Source organism: Zootoca vivipara, chromosome 1 (assembly GCF_965207765.1).
Source record: "Zootoca vivipara chromosome 1, rZooViv2.hap1.1, whole genome shotgun sequence".
Classification (NCBI taxonomy): domain Eukaryota; kingdom Metazoa; phylum Chordata; class Lepidosauria; order Squamata; family Lacertidae; genus Zootoca; species Zootoca vivipara.
The window spans coordinates 96615003-96636795 of NC_142582.1; the positions used below are offsets into that span (position 1 = coordinate 96615003).

The 21793-nt window shown below is 40.8% G+C and overlaps 1 protein-coding gene across 4 annotated transcripts in view; it reads right to left on the minus strand.

Annotated features, from left to right (window-relative positions):
- Window positions 1-21793, minus strand: part of CDIN1 (CDAN1 interacting nuclease 1) — a 120569-nt gene that overhangs the window by 89574 nt on the left and 9202 nt on the right. For 3 of the 4 annotated variants that reach the window (XM_035110456.3, XM_088671281.1, XM_035110478.3), the window contains exons 2-4: window positions 14316-14423; window positions 1038-1083; window positions 147-211 (exon numbers count right to left, since the gene is read on the minus strand). In XM_035110456.3, the coding sequence (XP_034966347.3) occupies window positions 147-211; window positions 1038-1083; window positions 14316-14423 (219 nt within the window). The remainder of the gene's footprint in view (window positions 1-146; window positions 212-1037; window positions 1084-14315; window positions 14424-21793) is intronic. The other variant, XM_035110485.3, reaches the window with a different exon arrangement.

The window sequence follows — 21793 nt, forward strand, 5'->3', positions numbered from 1 at the left end:
TTACCTGGAAAGAGTTACTAAAACGGTAACTCTTCTAACACAAGGATGCATGTTCTTTAAGAAATCATAGAAAATGAGATTATGATCTGTAAAATATTTTGGATCACAAATTAGCAAGTACTCCTGTTAATGGTCTTAATTCATACCTTTGATAGTAAGCCTCGGTTGCCTCCGGAGTGTGATGTTTGGCATGTGTTCTTTTGATTAATTTCTTTAAAAGACAAACAACAGAGCTTTATGATATGCCCAAAAGAAAGCATGCAGCAAAGATGAATGCCCAAGAAAGCCCTGAAATTCTAGATTAATTCCTGGAAATTATTTTTCATTTATTCATTGAATGAAACATCTTTTGACTGTACTGCAATACAGCATATATGTAAAAGGCAGTAAGGTCATAGTAATTGAATCTAAATAAGTTTGCTGAGGGTTGCAGAGGGCAGAGAAAAACTTGTTCTCTCTTTCAACCTTTATATTAATTTCCCTTCAAATCAATTCCACCCAAGTCCTCTGCACTCTGGTTTTACAATTCAATTGGCATTTTAAACCAGGAAGAACATTGCTTAAAAACAACTTATTTGAAAACTACAAAAAGTAATTCCATTGAGACTTGCCACTTGACTGACACCTGTCATCTCATGATAAATGACTCCATTTTCTGCCTCTCTTGCCTTCTGCCACTCCGGCAATGGTCATTTATCATCATCTCTGTCAGCCATGGAAAGCGGCACTGACAGTGCAAGTCAGCAAACATTTAGCACATGGAACCACGCAACACAGGGAAATTATTATTGTCAGAATAATAATGGTTTAGCATAATTTATTACAGGTCCACCAAATAAGCAAAGGCTAGATGTTATTAGACAGATGGATGGGTAGGCTTGGCAGCCATCCACTGAGACTCAGGCGGTGCTTGAAGTGGAAAGGGGAACATCCTCCAAACCAATCAGAAAGCTGGCAGTTCAATTACAAAGAAATAAAGGGACATTCATCATTCAATTAGGCACCTGTCAACCCTCACAAAGGAGAAAACTTCTAACCTGGTACTCCTGGGAGAAGATGCTCAGCAGAGTGGACTGCGATTGACTGGAACAAATAAAAGAAGGACAAAGTTAATTACTGGAGTGCACTGCAAAGAAACAAAAGAGAAAGGAGCTTCAAAGGTAGGCCTGCTGCCCTGTAATCTAACAGAACATGAAAACAAGTGTGGAAAAGTTGTTCCAGATGAACACCTCAGACAAAGGCTTCCTACTGCTAGGTCAAGGAGAGAGTGAGAAAAAGAGTTTATGAGGAAGGGGCAAGGGGGGCAAAATGTAGCATGAGTTTCAAAGCAAATGGGCATCTTGCTTTGGTGATTCCTATCCACCTTTAGAACCCACAAAGTGGAGTATTCGTAGAATGTACTGAAGACAGGAAGGAAAACAAAGCAAATTTCCATTAGTATGAGAGGGAGCTAAAATTCCATTAACGGTTGGAAACGTACTGATTCATTGGCAACATATTGAAATTCATTTTGTTAGCAGAAAGGAAACCTCTTCAGTAGCTGTCTCATATTCAGGGAAGAAACTTAGCTCTCTGTCAGAAGAAGCATATGGGACCACTGTAACATTCCTACTAAAACTGATGTGCTTTGAAAATAGAAACTTTCACAGCAGGAAGCTGAGATTCCCTGGAGTCGGTCATTTCCAAAGGCTGCCATAAGCTTCATTCATTTAAAGCTCCACTCAATGTCAAACACCTGGCAATGAAGCAACCTGGAAAACATTCTCCCCAAGAGAGAATTTCTCTCTCTGAATAGCTAACATTTAAAAACGGGACAAGATTTTCCCCCTTCTCTCAAAAAAGGCAATCAATACCACGCGGCTACTGTTTTCAATTGTCCTTTATGGATATATCTACCTCATCACATCCTGAACACAATTAATTACTTCTGATATATTTTACATCCAGATGCAACTTAAATAAATTACAGTTTCAATAAATTGACCCTGTAGTACAGAATGCACAATGAATAATTAACATTTTTTTTCCTTTTACAAATGCAGTTTCTGAGTCTTATTACAATCAGGTCTAATATTCAGAAACTGCACACAGACGGCAGTCTTACATTATAGTACAAAGAATGTTGAATTTAATTTGGCTTTCATGTTTCAATGTGCTGAATGGAGAGATAATATTATCCCAAATGCATTTTGAACAGTAATATAACATTCTTGATTATTATCCTTATTCTATTAGTAATTAAAAACAGAACGTATTTGGAGATTTTAACAAAAGTCGAGCTGGAAATTAACCTAGATACACAAATGGATTTAGCCCTGCTCAGCCTGCCCATTTAGAGTAGCAGGCGGATTCACTCTGTAGCAACTGGGAGAATCTTTCCTTCTCTGCCAGGTGGCTCCATTCTGGAACACCAGATTGCTCTACTGAAATTGTAGCATCAAAACCATGCCACACAGTACTAAACAAGTTCTTTGGTGACTCCCTGGCAATCACCCATCATACTGCTCTTCATAAGGCCTCAACTCACAATTCTATTCCTTCTTTTCTTTGGAGTAGATTGTACATGGTTTTGCATCTCAAATTTGTAGACTGCATCTTTATTCAGTCCAACCGTGTTCAAGTATTATTGCTCAAAGGAATAAAAACGATTCCCCTTTCTTCTTATGGAATAAGAGAAATATTCCATATTTTAAGTATTTCTGTAAACATACAGGATAGCATTCACTGATTGATTTGGCTGCCTTTCAATACTGTGTACAGTTCTGGTTGCCCCGCCTCAAAAAGGATATTGTGGAGTTGGAGAAGATTCAGAAAAGGGTAACCAACATGACCAAGGGGGTTGGAGAAACTACCATATGAGGAAAAGGTTACAGCACCTAGGGCTTTTCCGTTTAGAGAAAAGGTAAGAGGTGGCATGATAAAAGTGTCTAAATTATGTATGATGTGGAGACAGTGGGCTGTGGTTCTTCCCAATACGGTCCATTCTATCATCAAGAAAACCTGCAGCTGACCAGCTATGCTCCATAGGCTGTGAAGCCTGTCTGTGAGTTCCCCAGCACTCCATGTTTTCAGAGAATAAGATTCAGGGTAATAAAGAACTGCAAGGGCTCTGATCTCTGGAGAGGCAGGGAGATGTGGGCTGGTTTACCCCTCGTTAATCTTAGAGGGATCTGGCGGGAAACACTGGGAGTGTTGTCTCAGAAACCCCCTTCTTTAGTATTTCCTTGAGCTGAGTGGGGAAGTGGTAGCAGCAATTATCAGGTAGTTAAAACACAACTGGCCTATGCTACCATGCAGGTGTGCAATGTAGGGTGTACATAGTCTCTCTTAGCCTCCCCCTTCCATCAAAGTTTTGATGTTTGGTCATGATTTTTCACATCTTCCTGCCATTAAATCATTTATTAATATTAATAAAAATATTTAACAATGTTAACATTTTAAACATCAATAACTAATTATGATGTATACAGGAGAATAGAAAATTCTTTCTTTGGGCATAAGCATAAATATATTTACAGTTATTCACAGAGAAGAGTCTGCTTAATTCTTTAACTGTCATTTAGGTTGCAATCTTATGCCCACTGAAGTACTGGATTCTGAGTAGACCTGTATAGGACTGCTCTGTTAACTAGGTTGTCAGCCAGATTGAACTAATGCTAGCAGGCGACATTTGTTTCTTCCTTTGCAGGAAGAAATGAATTGGTAAAAAAAAATGCAGTACAGAATTAAGAGAAGCATTTATTCATATAAACATTATGAAACCATTACATTTTTTCCAAATCGCTCAATGGCATGAAAAACACACACAATGCATGCTAGTAGTTTGCTCTGGCTTCACTCTGAATGAGTTTTTCCCTGTAAAGAAACTGTTAGCAGATTTTTCCAGAGGTTCCTGCAGAGTGAAACCTTCAGAGCCTTTGTACAGCCCAAGTGAAGCAACTGCAAACTGGTTCCTTCTAGAGGCTGGGGGAAAACAGCTGGTGCAGGCAAGCTGTATAAACTCTTACCGTAGGCAATTTAGTCAGCAGCGATAGTGAAATAAGAATCCCCCACAGAAGGCAGGTAGGAATCCCCTACCAAAAGAAAAGCATGCAGTAACAAACTGTAAAGTGTTTGGTGCTAATTATAGAGTAGAATCAATTAGACATGTTGAAGCTGATTTTATAGTACCAAACTGCTCTCCCTGCATTTACTATTTAAACTTCTATAATCTCCATGCACCTCTTTATTAGAAGATATGTTTGTTCAGCCTAGTACTAGACTATCAGGGCTTCTCTGGCAGCCCTTTGGATGCTGTGCTGACACTCTTTGCCCCTTGCAATTTCCTTTTCACCCTGCTCCATTGTGCAAGAGGCCCTAACCCAATCCTGTTGAGCTCTGCATGGGTTCAGAAGGAGAATTTATACAGCAACGCCACTGGCTAATGATGAGCCTGAACTGGAAGAAAGGCTTAATGCCCACACTGTCTTATGATCAGCTGTTTTAGAAGAGAAGAAGACAGCATTAGTTGGTCAGTGTAGGTTTAAGAAAGTTTAGCTTTAAAGGCCTTAAGTTGTCATTTAGAAAGAAAGTTACATGAGGATGGGGAAAAATAAGCATATTTATTCAGAAGCATTCAGTAGGTTTAAGATCACAACAGACCAAAGCAGATAAATATAAAATTAAAATATTTCAATATTTATCTGCCCTGGTCTGTTGTGATCTTAAACCTTCTGAATAAATATGCTTATTTTTTCCATTGTGTATGTAAATATGTGTGTGTGTGTGCATGTGTGAAATAATCTGGATGTAAGTGTGGGATAACTAGTCCCATAAGCCAACATGCTTAGGTCTAATTAATGCATAAAGGGGTTAAAACCACAGATTAAGCTGTCCTGCCAGGCTTAGCGATGTCACTTCCCCCTCATCTTCGGAGGAAATAGGTAATAAGGCCAATTGTCCAGTACCCAGTTTACCTGAGAAGCTGAGTGTGTGAAGAGGCTAAGCTGGTTGCTCCAGCTTAGCCGTATGGCTTTCACAAGCCACTTCTGAGTTCCTATACCAAACGTTAAGAACTTTCACTTCTGCAACTAAGCTAAATTTTACTGCCTGTGCAACTTTTTCTGAAGCACAAGAATCTGGCAATTGCAGTTTGTAAGTAAAGCTTTTTAAATTTGCCAAATGTGTGGGGTTTTTTTCTATGTAAGAGAGACTTTGAAAGGAGCTTGGAAGGACTTATTTTAATGGTCCCTACCTGGAAGGCCTTTTCCATCTGGCCTGGGAGAGTGGGCCTTGGACTCATTCCAGCTACAAAAAGCTGGAACAAACTCTTGGGTTGGGGCACTATCTAGGAGCTCCTGTTGAAGGTTCATTTATTGGTTTTATTGCCCCAACTGTTTAACATGTTTTACATTTGTTTTTAAAATGACTCTTAATATGTGGGTTTTTAAATTTTGGTTTTCTTTTGTTTTTGTTTAAAGTAAAAGGGCGTAGGATGTGCCTGGGGAGGAGTGGGGGAAGACATGGGGGGGGGGGAATAACAGTGGTTAAGGGTAGGGGAAGGTAAGGTGTGGGAGGTGGGGCAGGCCGGGTAAGGGGTACATGGCACAGGCAGTTGGTTACTGTGCTACATGCCAGACCCTCTTCCAACATGGGAATTAGGTTTGTGCCAGCCCTTGGTCTGCAGCTGCTGGTGCTGAATGCCAGGTTGGCTTGGAATAAGACCTCACTCATCTACTATTTGATTATGGATATGGAGGCCGATCTGGTCAGTATCACTGAGACATGGCCATTGGCATAATCACCCCTGAGTGCCCTCTCCCGCTTCATGAAAGTGAAGCCCTTATGCAGGGTTTCTCATGATTGGGCACATTAGGTAAATCCTGCCTAATTACCTAGTTGGGAAATGGTACTTCTGTATTACAGCAACCCCAAAGCCCAAGTCCTGCAAACAGTCAAAATCAAAAGGATCTCATAGCATAATAAATAATAATAATTTATTATTTATACCCCGCCCATCTGGCTGAGTTTCCCCAGCCACTCTGGGCGGTTCCCAATCGAGTGTTAAAAACAATACAGCATTAAATATTAAAAACTTCCCTAAACAGGGCTGCCTTCAGATGTCTTTTAAAAACAGGATAGCTGCTTATTTCCTTGACATCTGATGGGAGGGCGTTCCACAGGGCGGGCGCCACTACCGAGAAGGCCCTCTGTCTGGTTCCCTGTAACCTCACTTCTCGCAATGAGGGAACCGCCAGAAGGCCATCAGCACTGGATCTCAGTGCCTGGGCTGAACGATGGGGGTGGAGACGCTCCTTCAGGTATACAGGACCGAGGCCGTTCAAAACTACCTACTGGGAGATTGTGAACAACTAACAGGGCCACACTCCCTCTGTAGAAGATAATCTATCATGACAATTAAAGAATGGCCAAATATAGTATGAATGAAGGCTGAGATGCTTCTAAAAAACCCTCAAGGAGTGCCTGGATATAAATAGTCATGATATTTTCCTTTGCATAGTCAATATGGAAGCCAAGCTGTATATGCAGTGCTCTTGATTGTACAACACTACTACAAACACTATAAGATAAAATACCTGTAACTGTGTATTTAGAATACTCTTTCTTGTGTAAGTTAAAAGAATGAAATCCAAGGCAGGAAAACACAAGTTGTAATGCATCCTCACTCTCTAGTTTGTGTTCAATAAAAACTAGAAAAATGTATGTGACAACCTGATGCTTATCTCATGTAGTACAAGGACAGCTTTATGATAAAACTCAGGCGGGGGGACTACTTGAGAAGACTCATCATTCCTATGACCTTGACACTCAAGTTGGTCTAACAACTTATATACAATTTAGTGACGTGTGAGAACAGATGATGGTGCAATGCATAGAAATGGCAACATTTAAAATTCATAGTAGCACAAGGCCATTACTTTTCCCACTGGGCCACTTGAACTTTAATACTGTCTGACCTGGTTGGCCAATACTTTCTAACAGTAGACAGAGGGAAATTGTCAGCAGAAGATAAGGCTCAAATGATTTTTCATTTAAAAACATTAACAAGATACTGTAAAATTGAGGGATCTGTTCTTCCTGAAGAAACTTCATTCTCCCATCGCCTATGTCTTTTCTTATGATTGAGTGCATTTTAAATCTGAAGCCTTTAAAAATTACATTTAAATATGAAGAATAAATACAATGCTATGGATCTACAAGAAGGCTGTGCTAATGACTTGAGGCAGTTATTTGTCAAAAAATATAGGAAAGCATTTGCACTTTTTTTAATGTTCTCAGCCACTTTAGAAGATTTAATGGCATTCCATATGAGAATTCTATTTATTCATGTGATAGTGAATATTTGGACACTATACTAAATGTGTCGTTTTTAGAGAGAAGAAAGAACCAGACTTATTTGTCCCTTCATTGCACACTTCCCAAGAAGGTCTTTAGAGGGGTGTATGGCCTTTCTGGTCAAGGATACGTAACCCTGTACAACTGAATCAGGTGCAAAGTTTGTATTCCAAGCTATAAAGATTCATAAGCAACTTTCACTCATTTTGTTTTATTTTTGGCATAATCCTGTGTAAATTTGTCACAATGGCTCTCTTGTTTGTTTGTTTAGTTTCTTTCCTCCTCATCATATGGAATCAAATATTTGTCTGGGGGATTTGAAAGTCTGTGTACTATTAATATATGTGAACTTGAGAATAAAAACAATGTTGACTTCACAAAGCTTTAAGTAGGAGCGAACATGTAAGAAAGGTGTTTTCATGTGCAATTAATATGCAACAACTGGAACCGGAACCAAACATCCAGCCACTACAGTATAGCAATGTAACTTAACTAAAAAAGAAGGATTCTAACTGCAGTGATTAAAAAAAAAGTCCCCTCTTTCTTTGAGAGGCATGAACTTTGAGTTAAGGGGGGATTGCTTAGAAAGAGAAAGAGTAATGTGGCACATCAACATTATTAATTATTATTTGATTTCGTAACTGCCCTTTACCAATGTGGCTGTTCCGGATACAACTTTACTCATACTGTATCACTGGGAGGAGAGTGCTTCTAAAAATGGGCAGGGCTTATTCAATAGTTGGAGGTTTATCTGCTTCTCAGTGGATGATACATGGCACCACTACATAATGTAACCAGTAAATAACATCTGCCATGCATAGCCATATCAACAATACATTCAGTCATATCATAATTTCAAACAGCTAGTCAACTAAATCATGCGATAAAAAGCTGCTATTAGCTATCAATAATAATAGGATTGGCATCATTGTTACAAAAGGCTTCAGAGGCTGTTTGTTGTAAATCAGTTATGGCAGTGGTTTTCAACCAGTGTGCCATGGCACCCTAGGGTGCCTTGAATGATGGTCAAGGGTGCTGTGGGCAACACTGGCCTCTGTCCGTTTCCTTTTCTTCCTCCTCTGATGCCCTCTTGCGTCTCTGCCTCCCAAAGCCTTGCATGGCTTGTTTCTTGCAGCAGTCCTCTCTACAAACTCCCAAGGCGAATGGTGGCTCTGGGGCTGGCTGGGGGGTGCAGGTTGGCAGGAGCTGAGGCAGCCTCTGAATAAGCAATCAAGCATGTGAAGGAGCCCAGCCTGCCAGCCCTTGCTGTTGGGAATGGACAGACAAGTGGGAGACCAGGCAGGCAGGCACTACACTGGCCTTTCTTGTGCTTGCTGTGTGCAAGGCCTGCCTGGGAGCTGAGCACCCAGTGCTGAAGGGGAGCCTTTCCATCATACAGGCCTGGCAGCACCCACTGACTCCTCCCAAAGTAAGATGCTGGCCTCACATTCGCCTTTGGCCAGTCTTGTTGGGCCACTAAGGCTGGGAGCATCCTCTTCTCTCAGATCCCTATGGGCAGTGTGAGGAGGTACCTCTCTTTGGGGTGGGGAAGGGCAACTCAGAGACCTGGGGCAGCAGCAGTGGCTGCCCAGAGAACTCCCAAGGAGAGGAGGCTGAGGGGGAAATCCACAAGGGAGGATGTTTGAAAAAAAAGTTGAGAGGCTGCCAGCTCTGCAAGCAAGGCGTGACATAACTGGGATCCTGAGTCCCACAGGGGTGCTGCAGAAAGAATGTAGTTGGTCAAGGGACCTGTGGACTCAAAAAGGTTGAAAACCACTGAGTTATGGCATTTCTCTGGCTCTCTGCTTTCCTAAATGTAACAAGGCCATGTGGTAATCCCCCCCAATAGCTTCAGAATAATATAAAGCCATTTGAGAAGTATATTTCTGCTTTTACTGTATTTTTATCGAGCACTATTGATTTATATTCTTGTTTAACATAATAGGAAAGTACATCCTTGTAAAAGGAAATGTGAAATTCTTACACCAGTATCAGGTGCTTTAATTTCAATTTGGTTCATTTTCCTGTAACACCCCAACTTTTTAAAAACCTGGGGGGAGGGAATCTCCCACACATGGTACCACTTGGTTATAGGTAATATAATCAAATTTAGAAAGTGGTAAATTAAGTGTGTTATTTACAAGCAATTAATTACAAAAAACAGGCAGGTAGCTTTCATTAAGTTGATTACTGTTAATGACATTGGCCTCATGCAGCTACTGTCTTTAGCATTTACATAAACCACGTGTTAAGTGCATGTGGTACTTGACAGCTGTATTCAGGTCATAAATCACACAAAGACCCAAAGTTTTTAATGGTATAATTATACACAGTTTATTCTATAACACTTAGTATTTTACTAGTTACCTGTGGAAAATGACAGGTTTTGCTGCACAGCCTCAACAAAACTCAAAACAAGTATTTCATTTGCTGTGCGGCTGTATACAGTCTTGTATTTAACAACTTGCCTGGCAGTCATACATAAATGTCCAGGAATTACATGCAGGTGAGCGAGTGAACTGGTGACTAAGGAGCAGATTGTCTCATCTCTCCTCTGCCAGCCTACTTGGTTTCCATACTAGCAGCACAGGAAGGAAAGACTCTTATTCCACAGTCAGTATGGAAATATATTGGGTTAAGTGGGGTGGGGCATAGATCACCCTCTCTTTCTTATTCCGGACTATTGGGTAGAATTGATTGATTAAGATATTTCTATGCCACCCTTCACCAAAAAACATCACAGGCTTGTTTACAACAAAATAAGACATACAATACAGGAGGAGGAGGAGGAGGAGTTTGGATTTGATATCCCGCTTTATCACTACCCGAAGGAGTCTCAAAGCGGCTAACATTCACCTTTCCCTTTCTCCCCCCCAACAAACACACTGTGAGGTGAGTGGGGCTGAGAGACTTCAAAGAAGTGTGACTAGCCCAAGGTGACACAGCAGCTGCATGTGGAGGAGTGGAGACGCGAACCCAGTTCACCAGATTACGAGTCTACCTCTCTTAACCACTACACCACACCGGCTCTCAATAACAATAACAGCAGCTTAACTTAGAAATGGCTTCACCTACCAGTTTCTAAAAACTTGACAAAAAAGTGATTTTTTTGCCTGGTGTATAAGTGAATATAAAGTGGTGTCGAAACACACTTTGGTGAGGTCACAATTTACTAGCCTTGTGCCATTACCCCTGTATTCAGCAGTGATCTGGATAAAGTCAGAGAGCTGGTGTGGAAGGCAGGGAGACCACTGCACCTGAGGCAGTTGAACAAGAACTCACAGAGGAACCTCCCAGACCACCCAGGGCCTACAGGGCCAGAGCCTGGATTAGGCATCCCCAAACTTTGGCCCTCCAGATGTTTTGGACTACAATTCCCATCTTCCCCGACCACTGGTCCTGTTAGCTAGGGATCATGGGAGTTGTAGGCCAAAACATCTGGAGGGCTGCAGTTTGGGGATGCCTGGCCTGGATCATCACAAGCACCCTCCCCTGACCAGATGCCTTCCACCACATATTACCAGTCCAGCAGCGCTAGGAGTGCAACAGCAGCGAGGCTATGGCCTGCCTTCAGGCTGGAGAGAGGATTAAAAGGCCTTGGTCTGCTCCCAACATTTGTTGGAGCAAGTTGCTCACTTGGAGCTGTCCGTGGTCTAGCAACCTTCGACCAGCCCTGCCACCATCCTTGCTGCTTTCTCCATGAGTTTCTTATTAGCAGTAGTAGCTCTTGCCAGCTAATTTAGAAAGCTTCGTGAGCCTGTCAGGTGATAATCCAGCAGGAATGGGAAAAGCTAGTCTTGCAAAAATTGCCTAGCCTAGACAAATGTTAAAGGTATAAAAGCCATACCCGCTCTAAAAATTCAGGAAGCCTTGTATTTCTTGTACAGCACACCCAGTCCTTGCTATAACTATAGTTGGGGGAAATCTTTTGCTCAAGTTTAATTGGAAATGAGATGTTGACAGAATGCAGGGAACTAGTTTGACATATCTATGATCAATAAATGAATGGACATGAGCCTAAATCTTTTCAACATTGCAGTTTTTGTTGAGACGTGGCTATCTATGAAAATCTAAGTATGACTGGGTATCATGGCTAAGATCACAGATAAGATCACTGCTACAGTACATAGTCGAGCTGGGAATACACATGCTATTGATTATTTTATTAAATTTATTCCTTATTAAAATAACGAATTCAAACAGGGAAAAAAGATAGAGCACCCAAGTTAAAATTTAATTAGTAATGAACCCATTGGCAGTTTTAATTTTATTTTTCAGTTTCCCCCACCTCACATTTATATGAATATACCTGTTGGTTTTCTCTTCCATAAGTTGATTTAAATTTGTAATTTCTTAAAGTGCGTCACTTGTGGGTTGGTCTATGCATGTAAATTTTAACTTCAGAAAAAGAATTTATGTTTTAAATGAAACTGATGGCTATGTCATGTTAATGTTAGATCACAACTAGCTAAAGAAAGTGGGAGTAGGGACAACAATAAACCATCAATGGAAAATAAGGATAGTACTGTCCACGAACTTCTTTTTTTAATTTAAAGTCATGGTATTCAAGATTTTTCTCAGACTTTTAAAATGAGCAGTCAAACATTTTGCACAAGCAGAACATCCTAGTAGAGGAACAGGGGCAACATATACTTCGTTGATAATAAATTTATCCCTGAAAAACACTCCATTTCTCTCACTCTCAAGTTGAGAGTTTGTCAACATTGTGACATGGTGACTTTTTATTAGAGTAAATGCCACTGTTGGGTATGTGAGTCTGCATAACTATCAACATTTTGGGGTGCAATAAGCCATTTTAAATTTTGTTAACACACCTTATTCTACTAAATAACTATGAATAAATGTATAATCTGTTACCTGGAGAGAGGGAGGGAAAAAAAGCAGGAGGTCTCTCTAGCCACCTAATCACCATATCAATGACACATGCCACAACAGAGAGGCGCTAGTTTATTTGATTGATCATGGTAGATAAACTCCAAATAACAGAGAAATTAACAAATGCTTGACATTTGCTCAACATCCATTATTCTGACACTGCTTTCAGAATTTCAAAGCCTGGGAGTATGCTTAATCAACATTCATATTCCCAAGTGAGCTACAGGCACCATATTGCGCCCCGCCTTAGTACTGATGAAAACTGCATATTGGCCATTTCCAAAGTGTTCTGGGACTCCACACGGGGCCCCTTCTCTCTTGTTCCTGTTCTGCAGTTTTTCTTTTAAACACTTCCAAGACAAAAGCATCTGCCAGTTTTTCTCTCTGGGGATGTATGCAAAATGAATTTAACAGTTTTAAGGCCAGAGAAACCCTCACATCTAAATTCATTCATAGGACAGAAAAGGGCCTAAGAGGCCTCTCCAGGGACAAAACCCTGCTGAAATTTTCCCCGACAACAGTGGGAGCTTTATAAAATCTAAGTCCAGACAATTTCCAATTCAAATGCCCAGCATAGCATGACCTTTGTCAGATCTAAGAGCCCTGGATGCACCCACTTTTTCTTCTTCTAACTAGCACAGACATTAGGCAGGGCACTACAGCTAAGCAAGAGGCTCAATATTTGCATGCTCTTCCATTGTGAAAATTTAACAGTGACAGCACTGTGTCGAATTCTTTTCCCTTTAGAACTTTAACTCCATAGGAGGGGCATAGCTGACAGATGACTCTCCAACATATGTGTTATGTACACTGCACAGCTGAGGAACCTTGAATCAATGTCATAGCATCTCAGAGATGACCTACACCTTTCTGCCCATATGGTGTGTGGGGGGGCACAATAGAAATCACCCTACCTAAAAAAAAAAGACAACAAAATATTAACAATTTATAGTCATTAGCCTGCATACACAGCAGTTCCACATAAATTGTATAAATGTTCTACACAAAGTAATTTATCAGATATGACACATTGCACATCATATTGTATTATTTAATATGCTTACTAAAATTTCATGGATCAAACGCTACTCTTGAAAGAACACAAAAGGCACTGAAAAATATTTCTTCATCATCCATGATTTATTTTGATTACCTTTTACAGCTACATGATAAAGTGGAACTTGAAAAATTACAAGGTTACGGTTTACACAGCTTTGCTTCATATACTAAACATAACAAACGACTCCATGTCTGGTAGTATTTTACCTGCACTTAGTATTCAGCAATACACAAGAAAACCTCTTAGTTTGGCACTAAATATTTAAATAGTGTGTAACAACAAATATCCTGACTCTTTAAAGGCGAGTGAGAGTTTCAGTCTGATTCTATGCATTTGTAAACAAGTCCCAGTCAATTCAACAGGATTTACTTCCTAGTAAATTGCTTATCATAGAACTGTATGGTTGGAAAGGACCTCAAGAATCATCTAGTCCATGCTATGATGGCTACAGATTAAAGCTACAGACTAGATCTCCAGTTCACCAATTTTCTTGCAATGTTACATCCAATTAGGCTTAAAAGATTACTTACAGTAATAGTCTATCTAGCTTCAAGATGGTGCAGACAATGTACAAACAGCATATCACTTCAGTACTTGCCTGCTCCCTGCTGTTGTTTCTCATTTACCCATTATTAAACAAAATGGCTTAGATCCAGAGAAGTGCCAGTGGAAGAAGGCTGCCAAAAGTTAAATTGCCTGTCCTCTCCTCTCTCCACCATCCCCTGCCCCCTGCAAAGTCTCCTGAGGGTTGAGGACCACTTTTGAATGGTGTGGACAGGACTGTGGAGCCTGGCACTGAGGGGGGAAATGTATGGTCCTCATTCAGTGATGTTATATGCTACTGCGCAGTACATCTTTTATGGATTTTCTTTTCTCTGTACCAGGAAAGGTCCTAGAACAGATAATTAAACTTGATTTCAGTAAGGTGTTTGACAAAGTCCCCCATAATATTCTTTCAGAGAAGCTGGGAAAATGTGAACTGGATGAGTTACTTGTTACATGGATTTGTAGCTGGTTTACTCACCAAACCCAAAAAGTGCTCACTTGTGGTTCCTCATCATCCTGGGGAAAAAGTGGCAAGTGGGATGCCACAGGATCCTGTCCAGTGTACTGTGCTGTCTGGATGTCCTTCCTGTATAGGTGCACAAAGTTGAGCACTCTAACCACAGTTCACCACTGAGAAAGCTGAAAGGTGGTATGTACTATACAGAGCCCCTATCTTCTTCAACAGCTCCCTCGTATTAGGAGTGTTCTCACGCACCGGACATACTGAAACACCATACAGGTGTGGCACCACAAAAAATTGCCCATATGACCAATGAAAGAATACCTTTTGATAATGCTATTCAAGTTTTTGAAAGTAAGAGCATCAAGGAAGTTTTGTATAGTGTTTATTTTTAAAAAATTAAATTTATATACTGTTCACCATCCAAAGATCTCAGAGTGGTTTGCATAAGAGGAGCTAACAGCTTAACTGTAAAGTACCGTTTACTCCAGATATATACTGAATCTCAATACTGCATTAAGACAGCTAGTGAGCCAAATAACCTCTAGATATCTAGCTCATGTAGCGCCCTCTAGATGCTGTTGGTTTCCAACTCCCATCAGCTCCAAGCCAGCAAGGCAAATGGTCAGGGATAATGGGAATTGATATTTTTAATATATTAAGCAGTACAGAAATTAAATTAAATTATTATTTATTAACAACAATAACAACAAAGTCCAACAACAACAACAATGAAGTCCAACAACATCTGAAGGGCCCCACATTGGTTACCCCTGCTATAGAGAAATAAGATGGACCATGGCTTAGTGGTGGAGCATCTGCTCTGCATGCAGAATATTCAAAGTACAGTCTGTAGGTAGGGGTAGGAGAGAGCACTGTCTGAAACCCTGGAGAATCACTGTCAGCAAGTGTAGACGGGTATTTAGCCAGATGGACCAATTGTCTGACTCTGTATAAGACAGCTTCCCACGTTCCTAAGAAGAGCCTTGTTAGATCACACTAAAGAGCTTGTGTTCTCTAGGACTACTATTTTATATTTTATTATTCATGTTGATCATGGCATTCTCACAGGTGACATATAATAGTGGTGGTCTCCCTTATTATTTGTTTTCTAGAGGTAAACTGCTACTGAATACAGATATTTCATTTTAAGCTATTACAATAGATATGAAAGATGTAGAAAAGGAATGAGAAACATGTGGCCCTCCAGATACTGATGAGCTAGAACACCTATTATCCCTGACCCCTGGCCATGCTGGCTGGGGCTATTTCCCAGCTCTGATGTAGAAGGGAGCAGGAAGCTCCCAGCCCATGGGTAGATAAACTAAAGCCCAGGGGCCGGATACAGCCCAATCGGCTTCTAAATCCGGCTCACCGACGGTCTGGGAATCAGCATGTTTTTACATGAGTGGAATGTGTCCTTTTAATTAAAATGCATCTCTGGGTTATTTGTGGGGCATAGGAATTCGTTCACCACCCATACATATATATAATCCGGGCCCCCACAAGGTCTGAGGGACAGTGGACCGGCCCCCTGCTGAAAAAGTTTGCGGGCCCCTGTCCCAGGCTGTCCCTCTTAGAACTCCATCCTGAGCCCAGCTGAGCTGAAGTCGCATCACAGTAGGGCTCCTGATCCCCCACTCCATAGCAATAATGAAGCAACACATTTGGCTCTTTTACTCTCCCTTCTAAAGTGAAAGAGCTACTGACTCTTTAAAGTTAGAAAGTTTTCAGAGAGAGCAAAATGTTGAATTTCAATTGTTTTCCCCTAATTTTATTGTACATCATCTCGAAACGATTATGTAGAAGGCAATCAATAATAATGACGGTAGTGATGATGATAATAATAACAACAAATTAATTCATTTAAACCAGCTTAGCTGTTTCCAAAATATAATAGGCAATGAACGAGACATATATATTTGGTAGACATATTTATCTGGCAGATAGATACCGGTACAAAGTTAAAAATTATATTATCATTTCAAACAAAAGATCATAATAAGAACAGGTTTTCCATAAAAAGGTAGTTTTGTGTCTAGACAATAACAAAGTTCCGGGGCTATGCAAGCCTCCATAAAAGCGCCTCCTCAACTCTGGTTAGCCCATAGTTGAATTATAGTATACCGTATGTTGAACTACCCACCAAGCGTTCAGACTTTTGGGGTGTGTGTGTGTGCAGTGAGTTGCAGAGAGAAGAAATCAAAGGGGGGGGGATGACATCTTCCACCCAAAAGGTGGTAGTTAATGTTAGACCTATTCAGAGTAGACCCACTTAAATTGACAGACACAACTATTTCTGTTTATTACCCGCCCTTCACATAAGGGCCCAGGGCACGTTACAAACATTTTAAATACACTATTAAAAACAGTTTAAAACAAATTACAGTCACAAGAATAGGGTGGATCCTAAGATATATCTATCTCAGGTGTCAAATACCTGGATAAACAGATATGTCTTGAACATATGATGGAAACTGCATAATGAAGATGCCAGAAGTGCCTTTGTAGGGAGGCAGGGAATTCTATAACTGAGGGGCTGTCACAGGGAGTGCCCTCTCTCAGGCTGCTAAGCCCTTCACTTCTGAGGGTGGTGGAACTCTATCTGCTGATCTTAACACATAAGAGCATGCATCCCCAAACTGCGGCCCTCCAGATGTTTTGGCCTACAACTCCCATGATCCCTAGCTAGCAGGACCAATGGTCAGGGAAGATGGGAATTGTAGTCCAAAACATCTGGAGGGCCGAAGTTTGGGGATGCCTGCCTAAGAGGCTCTGTAGGGAACGAAATGGTATTTCAGATATTTGGGACCTAAGGAGTTTAAAGTTTAAACACTAATATGAGCTCCTTGAATTAGGCCCAGAAACAAAATGCAACCAGTACAGTTGTTTTAACAGAGCAGTTTTATGCATTCTAAATGGACACCAGCCAGTAATCTGGCTGCTTCATTTTGAACCAGTCAAAGCTTCTGAATTGTCTTCAAGAACAGCCCCATATCTGCAAGTTTCCAGAGCATGCATTTTTGTGGCCAAGTTACCTCTGTCCCAAGGGTAAACACACCATAGCTGGAAATAAGCACTGCTGGCCACCAAGACCACCTGAGCCTCCTGTTCGATCCAAGAATATCCCCAAGTTGCATACCTGCTCCTTCCAATCCCATGCAGAACACTCTCTTTCCATCTCCTGGACTTGAAAACTTGGAACACATAACACAGCTGTCTTTTCAGTATTCAGCTTCAGTTTATTGGGCCACATACAGCATATCACTGCCTTCAAGCACTAGTCTACTAACTACTAACTTCAAGCACTAGTCTACTAACCTCTCCTGATATAGATGGAACAAAGAGGTGGAAATGGGTGTCACCCACATATTGGTGACACATCACTCAAAATATCCAAATGACTCCCGAAGCTCACAGTGGCTTCAGATAGTTGTTACATAGCATGGGGGATAAGATGGAAACTTGTGACACACCACAGGATAGCTCCTATAGCACCAGACAGTGGTCCCCATAACTACTTTATGGAAATAGTCCTGCAAATAGGGGCAGAATCCCAACCCCACTAACCAGTAGGATACCATGGTCAATGGTATCAAACATCAAAAGGTCAAGAAGAATGAGTAGGGTTGCACTCCCCTCATCTTTCTCCCAGCAAATGTCACAAACCAGGGCAATTAAGCATGCTTGAGACTGGACACTTCTGGGTCCAGGAAGGTTATCCACCTGCTCTGCTCAAATGAATCATTAAACACTCCCCAGTCCCACCCAGTTAATCCCCTACAGCTAGCCTTAAGAAGGCCAAGGTAGGTAGGTGGTTTAATTTAAGTACGTTAATTTCAGTAACTATAAAACTCAGAATAAAATTTAGGTGGCCCAGTTTGAAAGCACCTCAAAGTGCAAGTAAATAAATAGGTAGCTCCAAGCAGGAATGTAAACAGTGTTTCTGTGTGCTGCTCTGGTTCGCCAGAAGTGGCTTTGTCATGCTGGCCACATGACCTGGAAGCTGTACACTGGCTCCCTCGGCCTATAAAGCGAGATGAGCGCCACAACCCCAGAGTCGGTCATGACTGGACCTAAGGTCAGGGGTCCCTTTACCTTTTTAATCCTTACATTCCTGGAAGCCTGTGCAAGATAAACAGATAGACAAGGTCAGATACAATCTAATCATTTTACTGGTTGAGAGGGGAAAATAATAATACAGTGGTACCTCGGGTTACAAACTTAATTCATTCCGGAGGTCTGTTCTTAACCCGAAACTGTTCTTAACCTGAGGCGCGCTTTTGCTAATGGAGCCTCCCGCTGCCGCCGCACCTCCAACATGCGATTCCCATTCTCATCCTGGGGCAAAGTTCGTAACCCACAGTACTACTTCCGGGTTAGAGGAGTTTGTAACCCGAAGGATTTGTAACCTGAGGTACCATAATAGATCAATGGTAACCACCAACCATAGTCAAAGGCCATCTAGGAGATGAGCACACTATTCCTAGTTAACTTTGGTTGACTGTGACATCTGAATAAAATTGCCATTAACTATGGTTCACCCCTAGTTAGCAGAACCACAGAATCAAAGATTCATAAATCAATGTAAAGAATAGTTAGTTGTAAGCAGGAGGGAATGCAAAAGAAAGTCCCTCGTCTTTACAGAGGGGAGGGGTTGTGAACGGAAGCCGCTCCCGCATAGGCAAGGGGGCGGGTCAGCCCCTTGCCTTACCTGCCCTTGCTGCCGCGCCACGCCTCCAGTAGCCAGCCAATAGGGTTGGCTCTGGGGCAGGGCTAAAATACATTGTGTCCTTGTGTCTTTATTTCCTCAAGCGCGTGGCAGGTTCTTGACTCACAAAGGAAAAGAGGATAGAAGAAACAGGTGAGTCCATCGGATGCTCCCAGCTACCAAACTAAAGTTACAGTAATAAGAAGGCAAATATTTGTTTCTCTTGTATCTGCAGAAACTATTGCCCAGTGCAACAGTTTTCTAATTTAACATTGCTATTTTTGTCTTGCTTTAAAAGTAGCCACTTCATTCACTAAACAAATCCTTAAAAAACAAATAATTACAAAAAAGAAAATCAATGCCAAAATAAAAGAGCATATATAACTTTCATTTTATTTAGTGATGTAATAAGCTTGGGGACGTATATCAGGACCAAAAGAGTCATGGTCATTAATTTAGGCAATAAATCATTGGCCTTGCCAACAATGACAGCAAACAGATGCTAACAAGGAAATGTATTATTTAATATTGCCATGTATTATAAAAATGTAAGCATGTTTAAGACATGTCTTAATTTTTTATATTAATATGCATTTAATACATTACTGCTTTGACACGTGCAAGAATCAGATTTATAAGGTTCATTCTGCAAATGCATCCTGTTTTATAAGTATGGAGGGTATTCCAAGTTTCTTTTTTAAAAAAAGAAGCAAGAGGAAAAGCCTTTAAAATTATAACTTATAACGCTGTCTGATTTATCACTCACATTTTGTAATAAATATTGTTAGGGGCAACATAAACTTTGAAAAGTAATGCTTTCCGAGGACAAGGAGAACTCAATATTCTCAATATCCAATTCGGGTTGCAATATTTAAACAATCCAAATATCAACGTTCCTGCCAGACTAAGAATCTTCCTACATTGAAAAAGGTTATTACAGAGAAGGTTTGTAGTTGATTAACTTGCTTATATTTAATCCGAACAACCAGTTTGTTTCCATATTTATTTTTGCTTTCCCATGCATGCAATGGTAATCTCATTGATTTCAACATAACTTGCGCAAATAAGTTAATATGTTTAAGCTTACCACCTAAATTCTCTTGCTGATATTTTTTTTTGGGGGGGGGTAAAAGGTAAAGGTAAAGGTAAAGAGGCCCCTGACCATCAGGTCCAGTCATGTCCGACTCTGGGGTTGCGGCGCTCATCTCGCTCTATAGGCTGAGGGAGCCAGCGTTTGTCCGCAGACAGCTTCCGGGTCATGTGGCCAGCATGACAAAGCTGCTTCTGGCGAACCAGAGCAGCACACGGAAACACCGTTTACCTTCCCGCCAGAGGCAAGTATTTATCTACTTGCCCTTTGATGTGCTTTCAAACTGCTAGGTTGGCAGGAGCTGGGACTGAGCAACGGGAGCTCACCCCATTGCAGGGATTCGAACCGCCGACCTTCTGATCAGCAAGCCCTAGACTCTGTGGTTTAACCCACAGCACCACCTGGGTTGGGGGTGGATAAATATAAAACATGTCCAAACTTACTCACCTTCCCAAATATGAAAACAGGCAAGATTGGGTTTCTTAGTTTGACAAACTGTACTAATTTTGTACATGAGATGCCTAACTGCAGAATGGCATCAAGATTTGCCTTTTCTGTATTCATCTTTGAAATCTCCTTGCAGGTTATCTGTATACAAAATGATCTTGCAGGCAGAGCATATTGTATTATGGAGCACACATTATTTTTAGTTACTGCTGTTTAACAAGGTAACACGCTAATCCAATGAACAGTGTTTTTGTTTATACATGGTTTTATTTAACTTTACCTTTCAATCAACTCTTGTATGTCCCAGCTGTCTTTCTTGGAAGTGCTACAGTCAACGCTTTAGAACACTTGAGGAAGCACTGATCAGAGTATGGAAACGAAATTTTCTTCATTAAATCTACTGAAGCAGATATTAAAAATGCATTTAATATACTGGGGATGGTTGGTGGGCATCAGAGAGTGTGACAGGCCAGTTACTGATGAGCTGCCGTCAGACGGCCTTCTCAGCAGGAATCTGTGTCTAAGGCTGCTGAAGGACAGCAATATCTTCCCTTGTGTGCAAGCTCTATTCATCTCCCAAGTATTTACTAAATCACAGGCCTCTGCACACAAACCCAGCGTTTCAGCGCATGCTAACAAATGATGGATGGTCCAGTCAATTCGTTATGTCCTGAAAGCGTGATTTCCTGCCATTCCAAATCATCAAACCTCTAGAGCTTTCAGAGCTGATCAGTCCTAGAGAATATATTTTGCAGGCTCTATTAAAGGAGTAGAGGTTGTTACCATTAAAGTCTCTAACTTTTTCCTGCTGGCTGGAAAGAATGAATGAGAAAAAAAATAGCCTGGGCATTCTAGGTAAAGAAGCCAGTGTTCCATTTAAAACCAGCAGTTGTTAAAATAGGAATGCGGGAGAACTATATACATTGAAAGTAGATTCAGTTATGAAGAAATTGTAAATATTCTTTTGTTATGCTAAACATTTAGATAACATTTGATCAATAAAACATGAAATCCTTACTGTGAAACCAAGGAGTCATCTGTGGGCTTAATTTTTTTAAAAAAATGATATAACAAATATTGCTTTCTTAACAAATACTTATGAAGAGATCCATTTTGTAATTATAATTATGAGCAAAATAGATGTCTTAAACTATATTGCATTGCTTGTAACATTTACAATAAATAATGCTCTTCCGGTAGATCCGTATGTACTACATAAGTGCAAGTGTCTACTCTACACGCTTGAAA